General features: G+C 26.6%; 1 protein-coding gene across 2 annotated transcripts; it reads left to right on the forward strand.

The window, feature by feature from the left end:
• LOC114130448 (protein 5NUC-like) lies at positions 1–27,259 on the forward strand. Of its 2 annotated transcripts, none has more exons than XR_007605629.1 (9): positions 1–661; positions 7,812–8,015; positions 9,898–10,099; positions 17,457–17,651; positions 17,763–17,920; positions 19,380–19,494; positions 20,648–20,824; positions 20,906–21,017; positions 23,185–23,382. XR_007605629.1 is itself a non-coding variant. In XM_050205721.1 (9 exons), the coding sequence occupies exons 1-9, from the start codon at positions 332–334 to the stop codon at positions 27,094–27,096; spliced, it is 1,680 nt and encodes a 559-aa protein (XP_050061678.1). In that variant the 5' UTR covers positions 8–331; the 3' UTR covers positions 27,097–27,259. The 2 variants fall into 2 exon arrangements, 1 of the variants encoding a protein (XP_050061678.1); XM_050205721.1 differs by lacking the exon at positions 20,906–21,017 and adding an exon at positions 27,002–27,259 and having other exon boundaries at positions 8–661; positions 23,185–23,388.

Here is a 27,259-nt window from a genome sequence, read left to right on the forward strand (position 1 = left end):
TGGACGACTACGAACCGTTCAGCTTATCTTTTGTAAGTCGATTGAATACACAAACGGCGACCAAACTTCATTGAACCGCGATCGTTCTATTATTTAGACTCGGGTGTGTAACGCGTAGTTTTTTTTTCATTTTATCTGCGAATTTCATAATATTTTTGCTATTACACATTTATATCGTTTCTAGCCGTATACACAACAATAACGGAAATACATCATTATAGTTTGTGATAATATCTAGGTACTTAGGTAGGAAACGTGCGACGTACCGCTACTCGATTACGTTTCTACGAGGCTGGGGAGCTGATAACGGCCGCCGACGGAGCGCAGTACGATGATCGCGGCCGTAGCGTTGGGACTGCTTCAAGCGGTGGCGATGGCGGCTGCGGCTTCCGGCGAGTTCCGGTTGACCGTGTTGCACACCAACGACCTTCATTCGCATTTTGACGAGACTTGCCGCGACGGCGGAAACGGCCCGTGCGGCGCGGCCGGCGGCTACGGTGGTTTCGCCCGGTTGCGCGGCGCGTTGGACGCCGAACGCGCCCGGGCCGCCGCCGTCATCCACCTGAACGCCGGCGACACGTTTCAGGGCACGCGATTCTATGACGTGCTGGGCTGGCAGCCGGCCGCCGATCTGATCGGCGATCTTGGAGTGGACGCAATGGTAAGTGTAAATACGTCGTCATGGCACTCGATTCTCTTACATAAATTAAATTTATTTACCTATTTATGTTTGTGAAAAAAATTCTGGTCTAAACCGAAATTCGGGTTCCTCGGGTGTACCTCGAGGTTCACACCAAATCCCGATCTCGATCTTATTTTCAAAATATATTTTAGATACATACAAATAATATATACAAATTACATTTCTTTTCTAAGTATTTATAAGCTTATGGATTGCTAACGATAATTAACTTAACCTAGTCGTCAATCGATATAAAGACATGTTGAATTAATGCAATCTGATTTTAATTTTCTTATTACATTACTGGCGCAAAAAAATTATACTACTCTTAATTTACAAAAATGTTAAGACTTTCTCTTGTTCACGTTTCAACATTTTTTTCGACTGTATAGTACACAATGGTGTATCCCTACGGCCCTACCTAGAATAACCGACGTTATAAAGGATCTTGAAGTGCATTTTAAACATAAATTAACATAATATAATGCTCATATTCTTTACATAATATAAAATAAAGCCTTAAAGCTGCTTGGATTTATGCGCAGACGCCGTTTAGACTTGAATGATAAAAATACTTTCATTTAAATTTATTGTTCTTTAGTATGCTCAATTTTAGAATATGGTTCCATTTTCTGCTCACCACATAATATCGGATTAATAGCTATACTCTTGTGAAAGTACGCTTTTTTTAGTTAGTTAAGCTTTTTGACTTTCAAGTATAATATACACAAAGCTTTCCATATATCTTACCATTTTTTACTTAATTCCTAACTCGTCTATCGTTTAAAGATTCTTCAGCTCACACCCGTTTAAAAAACCTATTTTATTTTATATCTCAAAGTATTAATAATTATGTTTCTTTCGATATTTTGAATATAATATAATATAATAAATGCTAATATGAAAATGTTGTGAACATTTAATGTATTCTTATTCATTCGTTTTTGATTTACACCAAAAAATAAAATAGGTTTTGCCAAAAAAAAATATATTTTTTTTTGCTTTGGGTAATTTTTAAAACTATTACGCATTTTTTTCCAACACATGAATAATAACCAATCATTGTAACATCAATACATTCACCGCTCTTCTAAGAATTTAAAATTAAAATACATATTTTATAGATTAATAACTTTGGCTGCCACAATGCATAAAGTTAGATAAATAATTTTAATGGCATTTTAGAATTCTAGCATAACGATTTTCAATTAAACCTAGTGTTTGTGTTATTTTATATTGCGCCATTCAACGACAACGATGTGTGGTGACAAGGGTATTTACGACCCACGATGACGTTGGTCAAAACGATTTCGCGTCGTTTCTGTAAGCCCAAAATAATAATAAAAATTTCGAAACCAGTGACCGGTGATGGTAGAAACGGGTATGTGGACCTAAGGGGTTGTACATATATACATATATATATATTATACAAAAACAATATACGATCCATATGCAATGTATGGTATATGTATGCGGAGTGGTGCACTGCGGGGATTCAATGTTATATCCTAGCGATTTTATTCCATTTATTTTTCGATTAACCTTTTCTCGAGACAGCTAAAAGACCCGTGTTGCAATGCGAATTTGTAAAACGGAAATCCAATATGTATTGCATTACAGATGAGCTTTACAAATCTCTGTGTTGACTATTTAACATATTATTAACCACATACAAATATACATACAAATTTTAATGATTTTTGCCGTTTTTGGACGGACAGCGAGATTTTGATTTAAGGGGTCTTGTATGTTATATCAACGATTTTTTATTTATAATTACAGTCTGTATCTCAAAAAATTGTCAAAATAATGCCCAAGGCCATACTAAAATGTGTGTATTATCCCATGCGACGCATAAAACAAACTTTCGGGTCGTACAACAGTATATGTAATAAAGCGATTTTAAGAACCATTACATTCGACGAAGCGAATTGAGTTTATTATTATTATAGGCAAGGTGATTGACACACATTTAAAACTGAGGTTCGAAACCAAATTTTTTGAAAACCAGTTAAAGTATAATCTTTTTTCTTATTATTAAACACTAGAAAAAATACCTTTTAAAGCTGTGTTGAAACCTAAACGGAAACCGGGTAAATGGAATAAACTATTCGCAAAGACGAAAACTTTATTTTTAATATAAATTTCTTCCCATTTTAATTATGAATTAAAATATTTATTTCTCTGGTAAAATATCACTTATATTTTCTTACTAAAAGAATATTATTTTTGAATGTGTTAATATATACTCCAAAAAAAAAAATAACTATAAATTTGAAAAACAGTTTACAAAATCCAAACTGAAGACTTTTAAAAACTTAAGATAAACGCAATCAAAAGCTAAACATTTTAAAAATTTTATCAAAATCATTAATTTTTGAAACTATTTCTGTAAAATTCGCAGCTCGCTGTATATTTTAAAATTCATCACCAAATTGAATGTTTAAGTAAGTTACAAGTATCTATCTTATATTAATAAAAAATAGATCTTTTGAAATCAATAAATTTTAAAAATTATAGTGAGCTATATACATGTTTATTAAACTTTATAATTAATTTTACGATGTAGGTATTAATTAAAAGCATAGCTTACAGGCGATTTTGTGTTACCATTTGATAATTAATTTGATTTGTTTACTTTCATATATAATTTATTAGCTACAGAGAAAATGTACATAATCACTATTAATATTAGTATAATAACATACTCAATTTACATAAAAAATATCTATAATTAAAGGTACAATAAACTAACAAACAAACGAAATAACGATGGGAAATACATTTAGGTGTCTACGTCATATGTAAATACTAAATATATTATCAAAAAACAAATATTTATAAAATGTTTCGTATAAAACGTTCGTATATATTAATAAATTGTATGGGTAAATTAAAAAAAAACCATTAATATTTTATCGAGGTGTTGAATGTTGTCGATAACTATTGTTACTTCAGACCGATTACATATATTAATTATATTAAAAATAAATATTAGAAATAAATAAAAATAAGAAAATTATCCTATCTCAAAAAATAAAACGAAGGTAGGTACACTACGTATAATATAGGTGTACTATTAGAAATTAACTGTAATCTATGTGTGTGTGTAACATAAGCTAAGATTAAAGAAAAGAGTTAAGAAGAAATAGACTTTATCATGACCAGATGCATACCTAAAATATCTTAATAAATTCGGAAGCCAAAATATGTGGGGCTGGCCTTTTCACCCGTAACATTATCTTAACTTATAAAAAATATAAATACGTTATAAAACTTTTACATAACATGTTCCATCGGACATTAAATGTTTTTCTAAAATAAAATTGAATAGCTTTAAAAAATAGAGATATAGTTTATATAAGTAGTTGTTTTTTAAATTCATTCCCGTCTGTGCTTTTCTCGTATTATTTATTTATATTTAAGAATACAAACAAAACATTATCTTTTAGTATGCAATATTAATTTCTAAACAAGTACATGCATACTAAATCAATACCAGGAAAAATATGCTTATGATTATATAGTATCTATGATATTATAAGTATATAATAAACCTTTACCTACGAGTATATAAATTATAAATATATATTTACAAAACTCCATGTTTATTTTCTAGGAAACAACATTGGACATAATATTATGAGCATTATATTGTTTTTGTTATTGAGGTATCTCGTGGTTCAAACCTATATGTGTGTACGGGAATAAACGCTATGGCGTATATTTTTTATATCATAAAAATATACAAATTTATGAGCATAATATATTATATTTCTTTAGAATATATAATAATGGTAAAAAATGAAAAGTAATTAGGGAAATATATCTTGTATGGCTCTCCTCATCAACCCCCTCCCCTACCACCGTATCCTAATCTAACTGCGGTTAAAGCACGATTTATTTTGATATAATACATCGAAAGTTATTATTACCTATCAGTAAAAATTAATTTAAGTTAGGTATTAACTGACTATATTTGAAACTTAGAATTCTTACTATTTATTATTAAAATATTGAGTGGCATTTTGAATAAATTACATGATACGCATATACATCACACTGATGCAAAAAAAAAAAACATCGATCGTCGTAAACTTACATTTAAAAAACCTAAAATATTTCCCATTTATTATTTAAATTTTGAACTATATGAAATGCACATCAGTATTATACGTTTATCATAAAATGTTTTTACTTACTTTAAAGAAAAAAAAACCTACTTACCTAAATATTATATTCTTTAAGAGTAGTTTAGAATATGTATTCAAATGTATACATTTTTAATTAAAGAAAAATATTAATGCATAAATATATTAGGTTTTTTAGTTATCCGCATCTCAATATATTTCTTATTTATTTTAAGTTATTCCTAAAGAACGAAATATTTGAACAAAATATATCACCTTTGTTAAATACAAATGTTTAGAAACACTGGTGTATACACAAATACCTTATCACATGATAATAATATATACCTACGTCATGTAGCGAACTAGTGAAATAATTAAAATACCATAACCTATTAATATTTTATTATATTAAACTTAATACATAGGTAGTAGGTACACGATTTGATGGTTGATGGATTGGATTATGTTTCTATTTATAAAAGTTGATAAGTTATTTTTATATTTTAAGTAGCGTTTTATTTGTCTTGTAAAATCCTACGTAGGTACTAGCTAGGTATTATTTTGTCAAAGCGTATCATAACAATAATAAAATTAATGTGTGTTAGTGTTTAAGTATAAAAATGTGCTGTTGATAAAAATAATATGTAGGTAATAATAGTTATATTTTTTCTCTGAAGTCCGATCTTTTGAAAACATTACAATCTAGGAAATTAATTACACCAATTTTATTTTCAGGTAAATAGATTACTCGTGTAGGAGTTAACATTTGATCTGATTTTTAATTGCCGTTAACAAGTTAACAAGCCTCGTCAGCATTATCAGGGCACTTATTAAATATTAGCAGAAACGGATAATTGCCCAAATTATAAAATAAAATAAATAATGAAATTATCTACAATGTAGACTATAAATGAATAACTTTTTAAATTTAACATCAATAAATGATGTTCATAAAAAACTAAAGATTCTAATTATTTGCAATTATATCCAATATTAATAAATGTTATGATGTTTTTGTCGTACCTACCGCATGGAGCCATGATACAATTGAACCTATTCCAAGACACAGTGATTGAATAACACTTGAATTACTTTATATAATTAGAGCATAGATTTTTACGAGCTAAAAAATATCAAAATACTTAAAAAATAATAATAAAAATCAAGAAAATATGTTGCAAATGTGCGAAACAATTTAAAAAAAAATAGATAATTATATAAATAATAATATTATATACCAGCTAGTAGATAGATCGGTTTATTTGATAATTATTAATTTACTAGTTATAAAAATAATTTTAAATTAACATAATATTTAAATTAGATACATAATGTAATTTGCATACATAATGCTTGATAATATTACGTACAAAAAAGTTCACTACCTATTAAAAATTAAAGAACGATAAAATTTATATTAGTTTACAGAAAATGATAGGCACGTTTTCGAAAAAATGTATAATTATAATTTTCAATTCGATGAAATATTTGTTTACATTTATAATTAAATACGCTTTGAAAGCAGTATAATTATAATTTAATTTCACTTCATTATAATATGCAATAAAAATCGATCATTATTGTCAAAATATACAATATTAATAATAATAAAATACGAAGAAAAAAAATGATGTGTTTATCTTGAAAGTATCACTATTTACTAAACGTAAAATAAAAATATATACAATTATTGTATAAAAATACACGTTTTAATTTAATACTATAGGTATTAACTGTTGTTATATCGAAAATATTATATAGACGAAAATTATGTCAGTTAATCTTATTTTTGCGTGGTCGGTGAGGAGCTGAAAACCCTTAACGTTGTACTAGGAAAGAAATAGGTATATTAAAAAGTGGACCGGAAATAATATTTTCATGTTATATTGTAACACGGTAATAACCGGATGCTCGCTTTTAATCTCGATTCGCTCTTGACGTCATGTTTATAATATATTATTATACAGGGGGTTTTCTATTTTTACTCGACGATAAATCATTAAGTTCGGAAACACGGTTCTTAGTTGAGCTTTCCTTATCATATTTTATAATAATTGCTGTCTTAAAATGTTTAGTATTTTTAAGAACAAAAAATAAATAGGGGGAAATTATAGATAACCGTTCTGCTATAAATGAATAAGTGTATTTTGTCATTATTGAGTCATTGTAATGTAAGTGTTAAATTTGAATTCAATCATAAATAATAACAAATAAAAAACGATTCTGACCTCACCAATTAGCACAAAAACAATATAAATAGACGGCAACAGGGAATAGCATAAAATGAATAATGTTTTGAAAAATGTCATCATATAGGTACATAAAACATAATAATATAACCAAAAGGTTTCAAGCCCACACAAAAAACATTTTTGATTTAAAACTAAATTCGTTGTTTTTCATATAACTAATTAATAGATTCATTAAATTTGAATTTAAAACGACAAAAAAAAAAGTGATCAAATGATGATTTTTATATTTTATGGTTTCAGTATAAAATACTTATGAGTAAACTTGTATTAATATTTTCAAGTCTTACCTATAACAATTGAACATTTTATAAATCTTAAAAATATTAAAAATATTTTGAAATTTTTACCATGTATAAAAAATACGTTATTTGATAAAAAATATGGAGTATTATAGTATTTGTCATTAATATATTATAATTAATGAAAAAAAAAAAAAATAGATTTTGCGTAAATTTTTGTTAATCCCTATTTATTTTTGTTTTTAAAAAATATTTTTAAAAGTAAGTATTTGAAAATGAGTAAACGATTTATTAAAAAATGTTATAATTTATAATTTATAAAGAATAACGAGAAGAAACTGCCATTCATCATTGCTTGCGTGATATTTAAATAATTAAATGTATCAAAATATAAAATATATCACGACAGTTTGACTGTATAATGTAATTATTATAAATAAAATTTTATGATCGCAGTACATAAAATTATAGATCTATAACAGCTATTTTAAACTTTTTCATACAGTGTTTGGGAAATCACGAGTTCGAAAACGGCCCAGAAGGACTGGCGCCATTCCTGAAATCCAAAAACATAAGTTCCATACCGATAGTCGTAGCGAATATAAACACCGAAGAGGAACCGAGTTTAACAAACATTCAGTCGTCAACGGTACTGACAGTCGGAGGGCACACCGTAGGGGTGGTCGGTTACTTGACACCGGACACGAAAGTAAGCAGCACTCAATTATTTCGTTTATAATAAGTGTTTATTTATACTATATTGTTTTCGTTCAGTAATATTGGGTATTTAAATGTATATTCGTTATACTTAGGTACTACACGTATTGTATTTGATTTTACGATAATGTTGGTCGTTCGCAATTAAAAAAAGGCAAAAATACACTACATTTTTTCCATTAAATTTATATCTTATTTGAAATATTCCATTTTTTTTATATATTATATCATTTTACTTATCTACTTAATATATTATAACATCTTTTTTTAAAATTAAAAATGTTTAATTATTTAAAATGAAATTTTACATATTGACACTTGACATTCTACAAGAAATTTATTTTGCTTCAGTAAAGTAAAAATTATTAGTATTATACTATAAAAAATTATTTACAATAAAGATTCATACTGAGAATAATAATAAAAAAAATAAATATGTTTCATATATTATAAGTAATAAAATGAATGTTATGAAAATTATGACAATACGGAATGTGTTGTAAAAATAATATGTACCTAGGTATATTGAAATTTTTCGAAAAAAAAGACAAGGCTATAGGTAATTAATTGATGAAATAACTGCGAAGTGATATCTTTTCTTGTATTTTTAAGTAGTCTGCTATTATAGTAATATCATATATAACAATTTACTAAGCATGCTCACCTCCATTTTGATTTTGAAATTTTCAAGTAGGTAGTACTTATACTTAACTTGAGGACCAAAAGAACAATACCTTTTTTCAATAACTAAAGTTTTTATACCATTTAAGAAATGCTCACTGCTCTGTATTGATACAAAATGTTTTTTTTTTCAAATTAAAACCACTGTTGTGTTTACTGCTAATTGATGAACAAATGACTTTTTTTTAAATGAAAATGTAACTGAGCCAAAAATTGAATTTATGTTTTATTATAATGTTTCATATATTATATAATAATTATTATTATTTTATTACAAACATTTATTATGAAAAATTATATTTACACTGTATTATACTAAAAAATAAAATGAAAATTGAATAAATAATAAAATAATACTTTGAAAATATTTTCAATCACTGTACTGGTCATTTTATAAATAAAACATGCTTTATTTCTTATTCTAAACTTTCTGGACAAAAAAAAAAATAATAATAAGAAATTTATTCATACAATTAATATTTTATATTACTCGTATATCTCAAACAATTGGATTGAGTTTTGAATGTTTGGCAAGGTTGTCAAGCTTAATATATCTATGATTGTTTGCCATAAATATTCTGAATGTCGAAAACAAGCATTCTCAGTATATTGACAAAAGCTATCTAAAGGTATGGTTTCCCTGCAGCGTCAATCAGTAGAACAGCACGGCGTCATACAGCTACAAAGAAACCATACTTTTAAAGAAATACACATATTATACAAGCCATCAGTTGCCTTCAGTTCTACAAGATCTTCATTGATTTATTTTTCACCGGTAAAAATTTTAGAAATTCGTTTCAACGTAATTAATCCGTGATTGTTAGACATCTTATTTAGGATGTTTAAATCATCGTATCATATGAGCAGGTATGTCTCCATAACCCATCAACATTATGCTTGGTACAAAAGTTTGAATAACACAAAAACTACTCGTTTGAATTTCGATTTAGATTTATCAAAACTTTCAAAAAAGTAGCATAATTTGGAAAAAAGAAGTTGGCTATTAAATAAATATAATAATAAAATCTGTAGAGCATTTGAAAATATGGTCTTTCGGTATCCTTCATAACATCCGACAATTTTAATGAATCCGCATGAACGGGAAAAATGAGTGTGAGCATGCTCGGTAAATCAGCTTGTAAAATACTGTTGGATAAGCGATTTGGACGTGTGCTTAAATTGTATTTCTACAGTTTACGAATAAAGCGGGCAGAATTCGGATAATCGACGAACTTCAGAGTGTCAAAACTGAAGTGGTCAAGTTAAAAAAAGCCGGGGTGGATTTCATCATAGCTCTCGGACATTCAGGTCTTGAAATGGACAAGCGGGTGGCAAGAGAGGTGGACGGCGTTGACGCTGTCGTCGGAGGACATTCGCATTCATATTTGAACAGTGGTAAGTTCATCGCAATAAGCGAGGCGGAAGAATATAGGTAATTACTATACATTTATTTGGTAATATGGTAGTATATAGTGGGATGGATATAATGTAATAAAATGCTCAAAAAATACCTTTAACTTTATGACCTTAAAATAATGTTATATAATATACCGTTTACTTTGGTTGGAGAGAGATTGGTGAATTTCAGTGTTACAATTTTGTTTTAGACATTGAGCGTGCTATACAACATAATATTACGTACATTTAAAACTTGATCGTGTTGTACCTCAAAGCGTACTACGAAATTACTTCCATGAAGTTCTTACAAAACAAATTATTTTGTATTTGTCAGCTACGTTTTATAATTATATTAATATGTTCTGTGTATATACTTGCTGTTTTCGGTTAGACACGTATATGGCAGATGAGAGTTTTGGAGTAGGCATTTTTAGCATACTATGAATACAATAATCGAATTCAAAAACTATTTTTATTTTTTCTTGTGTATAATCACTATAATATACGTATACCTAATATTAACAAGTATAAAATATTCATGTAAAAATAATATTGAAACAAAAAAATGTAGCAATATTACACTTATTATATATGATACACTATACTAGATGTATAATACATCTACATGGTTTAAATTTTATGAATTAAAAATTATTATGGAATCTTATGTTTAACTTTCAATTCGATAATAATGCAATCAGATATATTCTATACAAACATGTAGTAGAATACGAGATGTTTTTATTTCTTTACAATGGCTTGTCAACGTATGGAAGAACCATCCAGTATTAGCACTTCAGCATATTTTCATAATGTTTTTAAAGTTGACGTAATATCTTTCATTCTGTGTCGAAAGTTTGGCTGATGCTGTTATTGAACGCAAGAAAAGAAAAAAGTGGAATTATGAGAGTTTCGCGAACTTACAGATATATTTCTAATCTGAAATTACTAACCTGTTTCTGTGTAATTATTGTAGGTCGTTGAATGATATTCAATCCAAATATAAAATTATATTATAGACACGTATAATTATTAACATATCCATAATATATTTATTATTTATCTTATTTTATTTAGAAAAATTCAAATACATAAATAAGCTAAACTGCTCCCTGCATGTGTAGTACCTACCGATGTCGTATATTATTATTTCATATACATATCACACAAAATAAGAACGAATACAAACACAATAATGTAATAGTATTCAATCAAACGAGCTTATAAAATATCATCTTCAATAATTAATTATACCCGCGACTACGTTATTTATTGTTATAATATTATTGTACTATCATTAATAATTCGTTTGTCTGTCTACATGCGTTCAACTAGGTGCATTTTATATTTAATTAATAATATATTTAATGCAAGGTAATTATTTAAGCCACATATATTATTTTGAAGTTATTTTCTTTTAAATTTTTTTTTTTTTTGTTTCTACATATTTGATGTTATTGCAAAATTAAATTGTTGAAAAAAGTTATTATTTTTTATACTTCTTGTGGTTATCAATTTTAAAGTTTATCACTTATTGATTATAGTACATTTTTAATTTTGTATTCCTAAATTATTTTTTTTGATTCTGAACGAAGTGATGAATATATTGATTTAACAATGATATGCGTTTTTAGATTCTGAACGAAGTGATAAATGTATTGATTTTACAATGATGTGTGTTTTGTTTTTTGTGTCTGTGTACAGCACAGCATAACTAGTCGAAATCATGCTTCAATTTCAAACTTTGGGGGTGGTTTCCGTTGGTAAAATGAATATTTTTTGTGCATTATAGAGATAAAAATTGAACATTTTTCATCAGTTTTCAAAAAAATCGAGAAAAACAAAAAAAAATGACGGAAAACGGAAATTTTAACCAAATCGATTTTTTTATATGGTGGTAACTCAAAAACTAATTACTGTAAATAATTGAAATTTTCACCACATTTTTATATTATTGTCATTAATCCATGGCTAAATTTTTAAAAAATGTTAACTTTTTTTGAGTTATTTATAGACAACTGAAATATTCAATTTTTGAAATGTCGATAATTTTTTTTTTGCCCAATCAAAATACTTGAAAATTAAATACAAAGTTATTCTTATAGTGATTAAAAAATTATAAGAATACATAGGTATAAGCTAGCTACATAGGTATACCATAGCTCATTTTTTATTAGCATTCGAAGTTCAAATACTGACAAAAATTCGTCAAAATCATGAATATTTGAAAATTATTTTGTAGGTACTAAAATTCATGAAAAATGTTGCACAAGTAGCTAAGGGTTGAATATTGAATAAAAGATTTTTCATAAGTTTAGCTTACAATAATTATAAAAAAAACTTAAATTTTGGTGTATTCAAGCCATTAAAACATAAACCAAATTTTTCACTAACTACTGGAAATTATATCCTAGACTAACAATTCATCTTTATTTAGAATTATTTTTCGTATACAATGATACCTATCATTGGATTCAAATTTAATATTCCTATAATATATAAATAATAGTGATCCACACGGCACCTAATGTACAGTAGAGCTGTACCCACTTATTTTTTCTAAAGGTTATACATATAAATTAAAGTTCGAGAAAGTAGTTAATTAGTTATAATAACATTTCAAGTTTAGATGAATTAGGCATACTGCAGTGATAAAACACAAATATACCCTTTAAAACATTCTTGTATGGAATATGAAATTAAAAAAACACATGCCATTATACAAAAAAGTAAAACATAACAAATGATGTAAAAATAATAAGTGCACGGCACTTTAAGTAGACACTTAAATGGATAACCGTGTATAAATTATAATGTACAGCAGTCCTATCGATAGCCATATCAAACTAACCTTATAGTTAGTTGAAGTGACGAGTGTGCTCGCTGTTTTGAAATGTAGTAAAATATTTTTTTTTTTTTTTATTCATAATCAATTTAGAAATATTATAATTTTATTGGTGTTAAAAGTGTTGTAATACAAGAGTGTTAACATCATATTATAATACAAGCATCATCCTCTCTATTAAATGATTGTTAACACGCTGCTGTTATTATTATTATTTATTATACGTTTTTACATACCTATTATCTTCCTATAATGTATAGTTTCAAACGATATTGTGGATATAGTGATACGTCAAGCTGTATTTTGTTAAGACCGTAAGCCATATAGTATACATATATGTGTATAATATAGTTTTATAATATAATAGAATATAGAGCCTTGCAGTTGTTTCTCTGGAGAACAACGAAATTATCCAAACCTCGGGCGCATAATAAAATAATATCATAAGAAAAGGTTAACAACCCTTATTATTATTATCCGACCGGCACGTTGTGCAGGAGTGAATCGCATTCCGGTAGATCACCTGTTGCGTGTATATACGATATATTTATATATATATTGTATAATACAACAGCTGTTTCTCAACATCACCCATGGTAGATCTCTCTCGCGAGTTATATATATAAAAAAAAATAAATAAAAAGACGAAAAAAAATCATCGTTCATCAAATGCGTGATGTGATATAATTTATAGCTATCAGTTTGGAACATTGAATTCGATTATGAATAATCGTGTGTAGAATATTAATAGTATACAATATACCCAACTACCTACAGCATGCATTATATTTTGTAATCGGACGTAGGTAATTAATGTTATTAATGTTGGATACATGCGTAGTAATAGTTCTGTTCATATTTTTATTGGTGCGATTTGAAATGTCAACGAGTTTAGAATTTCTTTTCAGAGACGAACTTTCGTTATGATCGATGAATCATTTAAAACAGAGAAGCCCACAAATAAAACGCCTAATTAATATTACAATTATATAAGACGTATTTCCGGTGCGTTTCGCAGTGTATGTAGTGTAGTCGTGTGGATTTAGCATAAATGTAAGAAGTCGCACTGCAGGGGCTTCAAAATTGTAATATTGTTTCAGAGGTCTCAGATTGATGTCTTGGGTGTTTTTAGTTTTGTAAGAAAATATATAGTTGATGATATTTATTTGTGACTCAATTTAAAGAAACTCGTGAGCCGTGAGGTATATAATTCAAACGATTTCTTTTCAAATCCATTTTCACTTTTATTAAACACTAAAAAATTAATAATTAATTCACCATAAATATTACGTATATTTTATAAATTGTAATTATACATATAAAAGCAATGACACCTCTAATATTGTCTAGTAGTTGTCGACGGCCTCCAAAGACTTGCATTGCAGGCACGGCGCCAAGGGGGGGCAAGGTGGGGCTCTAGCCCCCCCAGAAAACAGATCAGCCCCTTCGCCAGCCCCCCCCCACTAAAAAATATGTACGATAGATATTGTGTAAAATATCAATATTTAGCTTATATAATATATTTGTCACAACTAAACAAATTGAGGAATAAATTAAATTTATTATTTGTCTAATAAGGAAAAAATTTACTACAATTTCAATAAAATGTGTTTTGAAATTTGTAAAACAAGAAAAAATCTTTTATTTATTTTTTATTACCTTTATTGAGTACTAATTACTAGATGAAAATGAACAAATAAACGTATCCCAAATCATTGCATTAAAGATGATTGAAACAATTGTTCATTACTAAACACAATTACTTTAATTTATATTTATGAAATGTAGGTAAGTAAAAGAAACATAATTATTCATTCACAAAGGTATGTAATATTAAAATCATAAAGAACTTATCATTTTTGTGTATCATGTCATCATTATGAATATAGTTGTTGAAGGTCTGTGATTAGACATTTTATTACATAAGGTACAAAAAAAAATATTTGACATTATTCTTAAAACATTTTTAACTATTCAAAAGTTTGTATATATTATCTGTTTAGACTCTTAGAGTATACAATACAAAACGTATGTACTATATAGATAATAGCTATATTATGTTATATGATACGAAAATAGTTATATTTCATTAAAATAACCTCAGTATTTGTTGAAAAATTTTAGCCCACGTAAAAAAAATATTTGCCCCACTCTGCCTCCCCTTGAAAAAAATTCTAGTGCCGTGCCTGTTGCATTGGTGTTTGTATCCAAAAATAGATTTTTTTTAAATATGGTTTTTGAAAATATTTATATTTGTTGATCGTTGTATTATTGTAAAATAGATTTTTTTATGAAATACTTATACTGTACCCAATTGATAAACAAAAATCTAACAATATTATCATTTTTGCATTTTTCGAGGTGGTTAATTAAAGATAACAAGTCAATAAATTCTTATACTTGTATTTTAGATTAGTGTATTTTACGTCAACGAATTATTGATTGCCATTGCCCATTTGGGTATATTCAAAGATTCAAACAAACTCTTTATGTATCTACGTTTTAAATATTAGGCAGGTGATGAGTTTCTGGCGGGCGAGCGGGTTGTGTTTGAAGCAAATATGGTGATGTATTATGTATCAATATTTAAGTATAAAATAAAATAAGCGGGTAAGTGGGTACTACTCTGCTGTACATTAGGTTCCGTGTGGATCACTATTATAATATGTTATAGGAGTATTAAATTTTAATCCAATGATAGGTATCATTGTATACGAAAAACGATTCTAAACGAAGATGATTTGTCAGCCTAGGATAATATATTTTTCAGTGAGTAGTGAAAAAGGTGGTTTATGTTTTAAACACCTGAATGCCCAAAAATTTTAAGTTTTTATAATTATTGTAAACCAATAAGCCATACTTATGGAAAATCTTGTATTAAATTTTGAACTCTAAGCTACTTATACAAATTTTTTTATGAATATTATACCTACAAAATAATTTGCGAATATTCATGATTTTAACGAATTTTTGTCAATATTTGAATTTCAAATGTTAATAAAAAAAAATTTATCGACACTTCAAAATATTTTGAAAATTAAATCATGTAAAGGAAAGGCCAATCTAAACAACTGGTGAAATTTTCAAGTATCTACAACTTATACTTTTTGAATAAAAACAAATATTAAAAATCGTATGAGGATAAATCGTTGTCGTTACCTACGCTATTCAGTAAAAATTTAAAATTTTAACACACTTAAAATTTTTCCTACAATGATGCTTCAAGTTTTTTCTACAGCTACTTGAAAGAAAACTTATTGAAAACTTAGTGTTGAATTTTTTAACCTTAGATATAAACACAAAACATTTTATGATTTTTCAACTTTAAAATTACTCTCAAATGTTTACGATTTTGACATATTTCGTAAAAATTTGAACTATTAACGTTTAGAAAAAGAAATTGTGTCTTACGATTTTTATTTTTTTTAACTACAATAAAAAAAATTCATAAGGAACCTTGTATTAAATTTTCAAGTTATTTTGGTCATTCAACATTTTTTATCGACACTTCAAAAAAAAAAATTCTTAAAAAAATCGAAAATTTTAGTGGTTTATAAATAGTTCAAAAATACACATCATTGTAAAATCAATACATTCATCACTCTGTTCAGAATGAGTAATAAATAAAAATTTGATCGACTCTAATCAACTGTCTGTTTTAGAAATAATTTAATTTCGTTGAAATTTTTAATTTATAAATAACAAATACGTGTACTATACACTATTATGAGAATTAGCGTAATAATTGCAGTATGACCTAACCATATGGTAAAACCCAGGTATTATCATACAAGAAATACTTATCTCCGTTAATTTTCAATAATATTAAGGAAACACTTTCTTCTATGAGCTGTAATAATATTAACTTATATTTTTTAAAAACAAACAAACATTTTACATTCATAAAAAAATGATTATCATTGTTTTGTTTAAAAATTCCAAAACATTGGTGGCCCGTGGAAGAGAACAGACCTATATTTTCGGAGTCGGTAAATTGCGTCCCGCAAAAAATGTCATAGTAATATACTGTGTAATTTGCGGCCCAGGTATATTCCGATTTCCAGTCGGTTGGTAATTATATTAATTAACGTGTGATATGTATATCACATTAAGAATTCAGGGAACAAAAAAACAAAAAAATTACTCGGTTAGACTATGTGCGGGAATTGTCTTATAAAATTTTACCAATATCTTAATCCGAATTTTTAATACTAGGCACATTCTTTTTACTATACACATTTTTACTAATTTGTAATAATATATTTTTTAATTATAAACAAAACAGCAAAACCAATATTTTTAATTTATTATAAAACCTTAATTTAAAGGTTTCTAAAGACTTTTTACAAGTAAATAACTAGAAAACTGCTAAATTTTTTAAAAAAAGTTATGTGTTTGACAATTTGTAGTGAACAGTTGTTGTTTGACCTGGTTGAATGTTGAAAAGAATGCAAACGATATATACTATTACCACGGGGTATACTACACCCCATTATTCTATTTATATAGGACCACAGCAAGACGACCAAATACCGGTGGGGCCATACCCCGTGATCGAAAAAAGAGGTGACCAAATTGTGCCCGTGGTGCAAGCGTATGCGTTCTGCAAATACTTGGGGAAATTGGTTTTGACTTTCGACAGTGAAAAGCGTTTGATCAGTGCCGTCGGTGGACCAATTTTACTAGACCAAACAGTTCCTCAGGGTAGGTACAATGAATAAAAATTATATATTGGTACGTCACAAAATGCTTTTATTAAGTTTTTGCTTTCGTGCGTTTGTGTTTGTGGAAAAAAATAACGCTCATCAATTTCAGATCCAAAAATGTTAGAAAAAGTCGAGTATTACAAACGATTAGTGGCGGAAAAAAATGTCGATCAAGTCGTCGGAAACACTCGAGTATTTTTGGACGGCAACTGTAAATGTGCGGAGACCAATTTGGCCGATTTGATTACCGATTCTTTTATACGCATAGTGAGTAATGACGATTCAAGTAGGAATTTTAGTGCTCTAAAAAGTCAATTAAACGTACTTTTTTTAGTAGATTGCTTCCGGGACATGAAACAAATAATCACTTTGAAGTTACACATACTATAATTATACTAATATAATGTGATGTACCTAAGCCATAAATCATAATCACATATTTATTAAAAAAAAAAAAAGTTATCGTCAATAAATCAAATGCTTGATGTAAAAAAATCATCTTCAATACAATTTTTTAATTTTTTTAGTATGTTTATTTATTTCATACATAATGGTTCATTGTTATTTTATTATCATTTTATTTATCTATTTTGCTTTCTATAAATAATATTGTTTTTCATATTGATTTCTTGTACAGGTGCGTTCACCTTGTATATTCTATTTCTTATTACCTAATAATATAGTATCGATTTGCATATTTTTTAAACTTCTAAAAATGTATATAATATAAATGTTCTAAAAACTTGAATAATTCCCTAAAAATATTATATTTTAAAATGTTAAAACGTTTTAAAAATTGAATTTATCAAAAAATTTGATTAATTTCTTCATAAGACTATAATTTATATCGTGTATATAGGTATATACTTTTTTTAAATCTAAGACATACATCATAATATATTTAAAGGCAATATCACTAAGATATTGATTTTAAAATTATAAATGATATTCCTTTTTTTTAGTTTTATAGTTTTCAAAGACAAAAAAGTATGTTGATTTCGAAATGACGAGTAATAGTGAAAAAAATAACAGTTTTGACAATAATAACAGTTTTATGACGTATTGTAGTCGAGTTTCGAATACCTGGTAGAAGACCACAGATTTTTGTTTGAGTATTAGCTACTTACTCAATATCACTTCACTTCACAGTTTTCTATAATCTAAATTTAAAAAATGTATGAACAAACAATATTTCTGGAATATAACAAGATGTTATTGAACCTCAGAAGTTTTGATGTGTTTAGGGAAAATGAGAATAACTGTCGTTATAAAATATGTACCAAATATTATAGTCTAGTCATTATAAATAAAACTTTAACGTGAGTATTAGATGATAATTTATTCTAAAAAAAAATTTAAACATAGAACATCTAATACTAAAAATAATATTAGATTATTAATAATTATTATTAACTTATGTGTTATTGTTTTAGATTAAACAATTTTAATTTTAAGTTAAAATTATGTTGTTTGAATATCTGCCTCTTATATAAGTTGACAAGTTTAAAATGTATGGCCTCAATGTTATTTGATACTAAAAATATATTATTGATAAACCAATAGTCATTCTTTGTTACTATTTTTTGTATCTAATCTTTTAATATCTAAAGCAAGTTTTTAATTTTGTAAAATATATATATCAAATTTAAATAAAATATAAATTAACCAATATGTTTTACATATTATCTTGTATTTCATTTTTATTTTATTTTTTAAAATATTTCAGAACTTGAACAATTTATTAAAAGACAACGTGACCTTAAGTGGATGGACTGATGCTGCTGTAGCGATTACTTTAAGTAGTAGTATTCAAAGTTCAATAGATGCTTCAAAAACACAAGGTAATTTAAGATTAATATTTTTAATATCATAAAAATAATCTTTAGTAATAAAAATTTTTATATTTCTTTATATAAGAAAAGTAGTTCAGTGATAATTTTCACACTAGTTTTTTCCTTTAGTTGTAGGCAATGACTTATAAATATATTCAAATTATGATACTCAGAATTTTAAGGTATATCTTACTATTTGAGGACAATTTTTTTTTTTCAAACACATATTTCGCCATTAAATATCGTAACCGATTTAAATTTTTCCAAATGAGAATTAAAGTTTTATCTTTATATCATTAATCAGATGAATTTTTTTATGTATATGTATTATGTATTTTATTTTTATTTTTAATTTTTCAATAATTTTTCGTACGTTAGTAAGTCAACTTAAATCATTGAAACGTAATTATATTATGTTTTTCGGAACATAAACTATAGAACAACGATCGCCAACTGGCGGACCACGGTCCAAGTTCAGACCACAAAAGATAGAAATCTGAACCGTCAAAATATCTCAATTAGATTGTATAATTACTTTGTTATAAATATTTGACAAAAATATATTTTATCTGAACCTTATTTATTATTTTTATCATCCGGATTCCAATAAAAATTACTTGATGGCCCCTGCTCCAGAACTTAAATTAAATATGATGATTAAATGCTTTTGTTAAGGATTTTCTCATTGTGGGATCTTTGCTGTTTGGAGAGTTTTAATTCATTTACTACATGGTTTATTATATTTGAACTTGATATTTTTATGCATTTCATTTATAGAAACTCAAAATAGAAAATACCCGTGAATACGTTAGAAAATTCAAAATTGTATCGATCACCAGTAGTTCCCTATATTGAATGCAATTATTTTGTTAGCTACACATTTTTATGAAGTTTTTTTTTTTTAAAAATTTATTTTACAATATTTATACAGGTAGTGACAAATAGACAAAATATTGCAATCGTTATTAATTTAGTATTATTTTTTGCCATCTATTTATATGCATTATGCATGTCAATTTAGATAATATGTGTAGTATGATATACTTAATTAATCATATATTATAATACAATAGTGTTCTGTTATATTATTTTTAATGATGTTTTCGATTTGTTGCATGAATAACGTATATATATTTATATTGATGTATATACCTCTTATTAGGTATTATATATGAATCTGACATTCGGCGCGTCTTGCCGTACAAAACTCGTCTGTATAAAGTGACCATTACTGGGAAGACGCTGCTAAAAGCGCTTGAGCATAGTGCATCCATGCATGATTATAAAAACTGTTCACTTCCGGAAAATAATATATACGGAGGTTTCATGCAAATGTCAGGTAAGTAATCAAAATTGTTCATCTCATTAAGTTTAAGATAATTTAGAAAAAAAGTGAGCAAGTTATTGCTCTGCTGTACAGTAGGTCTCGAGTGCGCCACTGTAATGGATGTGTTGAATTTTAACTCAATGATATAACATTTCATACGAAAAACGGTTCCGAGCAAAAACGGTCTGTCAGCCCATATTATTAAGTAAAGTATATTATAATGTTATAATATATTTTTTGATATTGCTACTTATGTAATTTATTTTATAATTAATATTAAAGAAGATTAATTTAGATATTACAAAAAACATTTCTTTTCCATCGATATATATACAGGAAAGAAACTAAAAAAACGTATTTTAAAATATTTAGATAATTATTAATTATTCAATATGCCATCAATTCTATCACAAACATTAACATTTTAGTGAACGTTTCAAGCATTTACGATTATTATTTTATTTTTCTTAATTATTTTGAGAAATACTAAAAATGTCTTAATTACCTTCCTCCCTAAAGTACCAACTACTCTAACAGAAACTACCCCACAAAGTTTACAATTGAAGCATTTTTACTGCACTAAAAGTTGATGATAGACACACAAAAAAAAACACACACACATCATTATAAAATCAATACTTTAATCGTTTCAATCAAAGTCTAAAATATAATTTAAAATTAGTTTATTACTTATATAGTTATATTACCTTTTTATAAATTGCTTTATTTTTTTTTTATTTTATAACTTTTACAAGTTAATCATAAATAAATAGTAACTCAACTTAGTTAAAAATTAGGTAGTTATATTTTATTTTATTTTATTTTTTAAGAAAAAAAGAGTATCTACAATCCATGCAAATTTAATAAAAGTTTAATATTGTATACAAAGACAAAAAATTTAATTAAAAATACTCTTCAAGAGAGTTATATTGATAGAAAAAAAAATAACTAACGAAGAATATCCATTGATGGAGTCTTACTACCTATATAAATTATTAATCATTTAACTCAACTTTTTAAGAGATTATGGCACCAACTTATTGTTAAATATTGATATAATTGTGGGATTTTAAATTAATATATGATGGGTAAAACTATAATTTTTTTACGTAAAAACTTTTCAAAATTCAAAAAAACACATTGAGATGTACTTAAGATTATTCTTATATTATTTATTTATTTTCCCTATAACCATTATATTATTTGACTTATTATTAATATCAAACTATTCAACATTTATTTGAATACTTATTTTTTATATTTCATTAACTACTATTTATTATTTTTATTATTTAATTAATATTAAATTATTTCATTATTAGTTCCATGAAAAATAGATTTCAAGATTCTAAACGCTTAAATTGTAATATCATAATTATAAATAAGTGCTTACTAACTAAAAAACATGTTTTTACTTACATTTATAAAATAAATAAGCAAAATTAAAAAAGTATTTAAATACATGCTAAGCAGTATATTTTGTATAATATGTAATTAAATCCTTTTTTTTCAAAGTCGTCAAAATGTATTTTAAATACATTCTGAATGAGTGTATTTATATATGTGTATAAGTGTATTGTGTACCTATAAATGTATTTTTTAAAGTATTTTTCACTAGACTATTAGTTTGTTTAACAATCACTATTAAAAAAAAAACCAAATCCTAAATATTTACGGACTCGATTTAAATATTTTTGTTATTGTACCTTTATTTAGTTAATCTCAAAATAATCAGAAATTTTCGAAATTAATCGCTTTGTATATAATATCATATTTATGTAGTCAAGCCACATCATAGAATACGGGCGGGACCATTTTCCTCCAAAAACGAAATACCGTTTTCCTCCACTGTCTATTCTCCTCCCAAAAAAAAAAGGTTGGTTTCCATTTTCCTCCACATTATTCTTGACTAAAATTATGTCTATTTTCCTCCAACCAGTGTTGTAGTGTTACGTTCCGTATTATAAAAATAGAGTATGGCTATGATCACATTAACTAATTTATTATTTTATTCATTGATTGATGCATTTTTATCGACGTGAGTACTTTTTTATTATATTAACTCTCTTTTTAGCCACCTGCCAAGTTCAACGCTTACAATGTATTATTATATTATAATTATACTTTAAATATTTGATTTGTTCTTTTATTTTTAATTTAACATTCTGATAACAAATGACAATTTTATTATTTTATTTATTGGAGAAAAATGGAAAGTGGAGGAAAATAGTCAATTTTTTTTTTTTTTTTAGAGGAAAATGGACAGTAAAAGAAAACGGTATCTCGTTTTTGGAGGAAAATGGCTACGGCCTATAATACAGTATATCATTAAATTCTACAAAAAATACATTTTATACATGTTCTTTTTTCAGGAATGCATGTCACTTATGACATTAAAAATGTCGTGGGTTCACGGGTACGGTCTGTGACAATTCGGTGTTCAGAATGTAAGTTACCATCTTATGAGCCGATCGATCTGGAAAAAAAATACACTATAATGATTCCTAAGTACATGGCATTCGGCGGAGATCAGTACAAAATGATCAAGGATGAACTAATCAGCATTAAAAGTTTAAGTGAGTATCTAATGTGTCTATTTTGTTAATTAAAGCTAAATACAATTAAACGATAATTAATAAAAATACTAATTATCCCAAATCATCAATACAAATAAAAAGAGAATCCTTTTAATTGTTTTAATATTGTTTTAAACAGTATTATTTATTTTTGTTTAAAGTTTTTGAATTTCAGTTTTGTTCAATACTAACCGAAAATATAATTATTTATGCATGCAAATATACAAAATTGGACAAGTTAACGATTTATTTTTTTTTATTTAGTTAAGTTAAAACTTAAAAGTTCCCAAATTTATTTTATTAAGTTACAATTACAATAACTTATTTAAAAGATAAAATTTAACATTTTTTAATTGATAGATAACAAAAATAAAATACCTTATATGAATTTTGATCTTTTTTTCAATCTCAGTTTGAATGAGTGTGGGATGATGAATAAATTTGAATAACCGGAAAATGTTTACTCTGACAATAAAGAGTTAGAATTAGAGATAAACAATACACATTTCGGAACCATTTAAAGTTGCATTGGTATTTTGTAAATAAACATTGAAATAAATAATATTATTTGATTATTATTTCGCTACTTAGAATATTTTATATTTTCATAATTTATTCATTGCAAAATAATTCTATATGGTATACTTATATTATACTTGTATATTATATATAAAGTATAATTGTAGTCTCTGGTTATTGAACTTGCTTTGAGACCAAAACATTTTATTAGATAACGTGGATGACTTATAAAAATAAAAATATGTATCTAATTAACGCATAGTTATATTATAATTTACAATTAAAAACAATTATTATACAATTGAAATAGAAGAATCAGGTTATATACTATTCGTTATTATTTAGTTATTTACTATGTACCCTAAATCGTATATATATATAATATATACATCACAATCAGAGTAAAACCAATAATGATACAATTACTTCAAATCAGAACTATTTTTATATTTTTGTTATTTTGTTATTTATCCAATTATCTGTATATTTTTATTGTTCGCGTTAAGTGGTGCAGCAAAAAATTATTTTTTCTCCATTCTTTAGTTTTAGTGTAGGTACGTAAATCTAGATTTGTTCGTTTTAGGTGAATGAGTCAGTTAACTGTCAACTTACTAATGTTTTATTTATATAGTGAGACTCGATTTGATGATATAAATGCAAAAACTAGAAATTAATATGAATAATTATTGTACATTCACTGATTTTATGAAGTTTCAGACGTTTTAATGAGATCTAAAGTACGTTGCTAATGTGTATCAATACGATTTGGAGAAAAAAAATTGAAGCACGTAAAACAAGTTTTCAGTACTTTAAAATAATCAGTTTTATTTTCCGTAGTATTTAAATTTAGATTTCATAACTTTTCCATTTCCTCTGATTGATGTATGTATAAAGTAAATACACATTATTATTCATTTATTGACAATTATATCAGTAACAATGTATTTTTATTTACGTGTAATTTTTGTACTATACGTAGACTGAGTAGGTACTATATAAGATTAACATCTGATTTTTATGTCGTAATTTTTATTTATTTAGTGTACATTTATTTTTTTTCTCAGAGATTTTTTTCCGAAGTTTGATCGTTTAAGCTATAGTTTTATATGCACATTAATCCGACAGTATTCATTAATTTCTCATACCTGCCACGCGTGCATAATATATAATTGCATTTATATAAATATAGGCGCGTACGTGACTAAAGTGTGTTTACAGTAATTAAATACGACACTGTTTGATAGTATACGTAATATGCATAATAAAACAATATATTCCTTATTGTTCGGAACAACTGTTATCTTAAAAAGAAATAAACCCACAGTTTTATATTATGAGATCATAGGATTATAAATACCTATAATATCCCTTGCGATTTAGGGAAAGCCGTAACTGGAAATTAATTTCGGGGGTTAAGCTAAAAAAATTGTATTCTAATTTTATTATAATATTTTATATGTGATTTAATATAGAATAAAATTAATTTCTAAATTTCGGGGGGGGGGGGGGGTAGTTAACCCCCAACCCCCCTGGTACGGCCTTAGATTTAGGGAAAACAACGATACTTGATAAAATTGAGTTATGAATTTGGACGAATGGCCCAAAATGAAATGCGGTAAAGCACGATTCCGTACGTTTTACCTTTTTAGGAGCACGATTCCGTACGATTTTGATCAAACAATAGATTATCAAAAACGCCCAAAAAACAATACGATTACGTACGATTGTTTGTGCAATGCTGCCATTTAATATATATTGTCAATTTGTTTAAAATATTAAAAAATAATTATATATAAAACTTGATAAATACTTATATACTTATGATATACAATAAAAACTTATCTGATAGGTATATATCATTGTTGTACGTCAAGTATATAAATTTTACTATACAGACGACCGGATTTACAGTCCGATTTTTTATAAAAGAGTTAGATTGTGGTCAATTGACAGTTCTGTTTTTCACTGAAATCAATAAGTTCACCCAGTACGCCGGACGCTCCGATATACTATACTTGGAGGAACAAGGCGACCGGCCGGAAAAATATAATCGTGTGTTTGGACCCTTATTTATAGTTAAGTATAAGCGAAACGTATGTAAAACGTTCTATTTAAGGCCGGAGCAATACACTGCGTTTTCCGCCGTGGATTACGTCTGTCGTGTATAACTATTAGCTACTCTGATATAAACTTTCAATTCGACGAAAAACGCCGCGGAAAAAGGGATGTGTAGCCCCGAGCTAAGTCAAATAGACTAATTCCCTATGGAAATCTGGTAACATTGCATTAAACTCTTGGGTACAAAACGTACGGAATCGTGTGTCTTAAAATGTGTACGATTCCGTACGCTGATAAGGACCGTACGGAATCGTGTTCTACCCCCAAAATGTACCTGAGTAAAACACATTTAGTGGGAGATATTAATTGATTTTAAGTAAATTTATCTTTAACTTTGTTATACATATATATTTACCCAAAGTCTTGAACATTGAATCAAATAAGAAGAACTGCAGTAGATACGTCGTGTTAAAAATAAAAAATAAAATATTGACTTATAAACTCAAAACCAGCTAAAATTATGTGTTCAGCTTTATTTACGAGACCTCATAAGACGAAATTATTTATTCCGATATGAATAGTAATAGAAAACAAAATTAGAGAACATATTTTCATTTATTATGGACGGTGTAAGTTAATGTAATTTTCATATACAGCATAATACATTAAAAATTGCATAAAAACAACTGTATAACTTTTTTTTTCACAAACATGTTACTTTTATGGATGGACAATTTTATTTATAAATCAAGAAAAAATGTTTGGAAATAATAATATGTTCAGCTAATCTCAGATTGTTTATGGTTATAAAAATGGGAAGAACAATGTATTAAAGACTTGTTAGGTATCTATATGACTTTTTGACAAACTATATATACAATAATAAAAGCTTGATCCAACAATGTATTAGACATATGGCTGCAAATAATATTATAAAACATACAACTTTTACTTATTTCGAGAAAATTCTACGCAGTTTTATTGATAATATAATATTATGATTGTTATTACTTATAATTATAATTTTTTTTTTCAGATATTACAGAAACAGACGCCTTTTTATCGTATGTTAAAGAAAATAAACCAATTTACGCAGGTGTAGATAATAGAATCAAAGTATTGAACCATTAATGAAGAGAGCCGTATATAATATCATAATAATATAATCAATTAATCATTTCAACTTATTATGCTTCGTCGAGTTTCTTTTTTTTTACTAAATGCAATTATAATTTTTATAAATAAATAAAAAAATAATAATAAATTTATTATTATTAAATAATATATTATATTA

This window comes from Aphis gossypii, chromosome X (genome assembly GCF_020184175.1).
Source record: "Aphis gossypii isolate Hap1 chromosome X, ASM2018417v2, whole genome shotgun sequence".
In the NCBI taxonomy this organism is placed as follows: Eukaryota; Metazoa; Arthropoda; class Insecta; order Hemiptera; family Aphididae; genus Aphis; species Aphis gossypii.

Excerpts from the sequence above, each read along its gene's own strand:
- LOC114130448 (XM_050205721.1), top strand. The coding sequence starts at position 332 with ATGATCGCGGCCGTAGCGTTGGGACTGCTTCAAGCGGTGGCGATGGCG. Across the intron at positions 20,825-23,184 it reads AGGTTTCATGCAAATGTCAG|GAATGCATGTCACTTATGAC; the intron begins GTAAGTAATCAA and ends TTCTTTTTTCAG. Across the intron at positions 23,389-27,001 it reads AATCAGCATTAAAAGTTTAA|ATATTACAGAAACAGACGCC; the intron begins GTGAGTATCTAA and ends TTTTTTTTTCAG.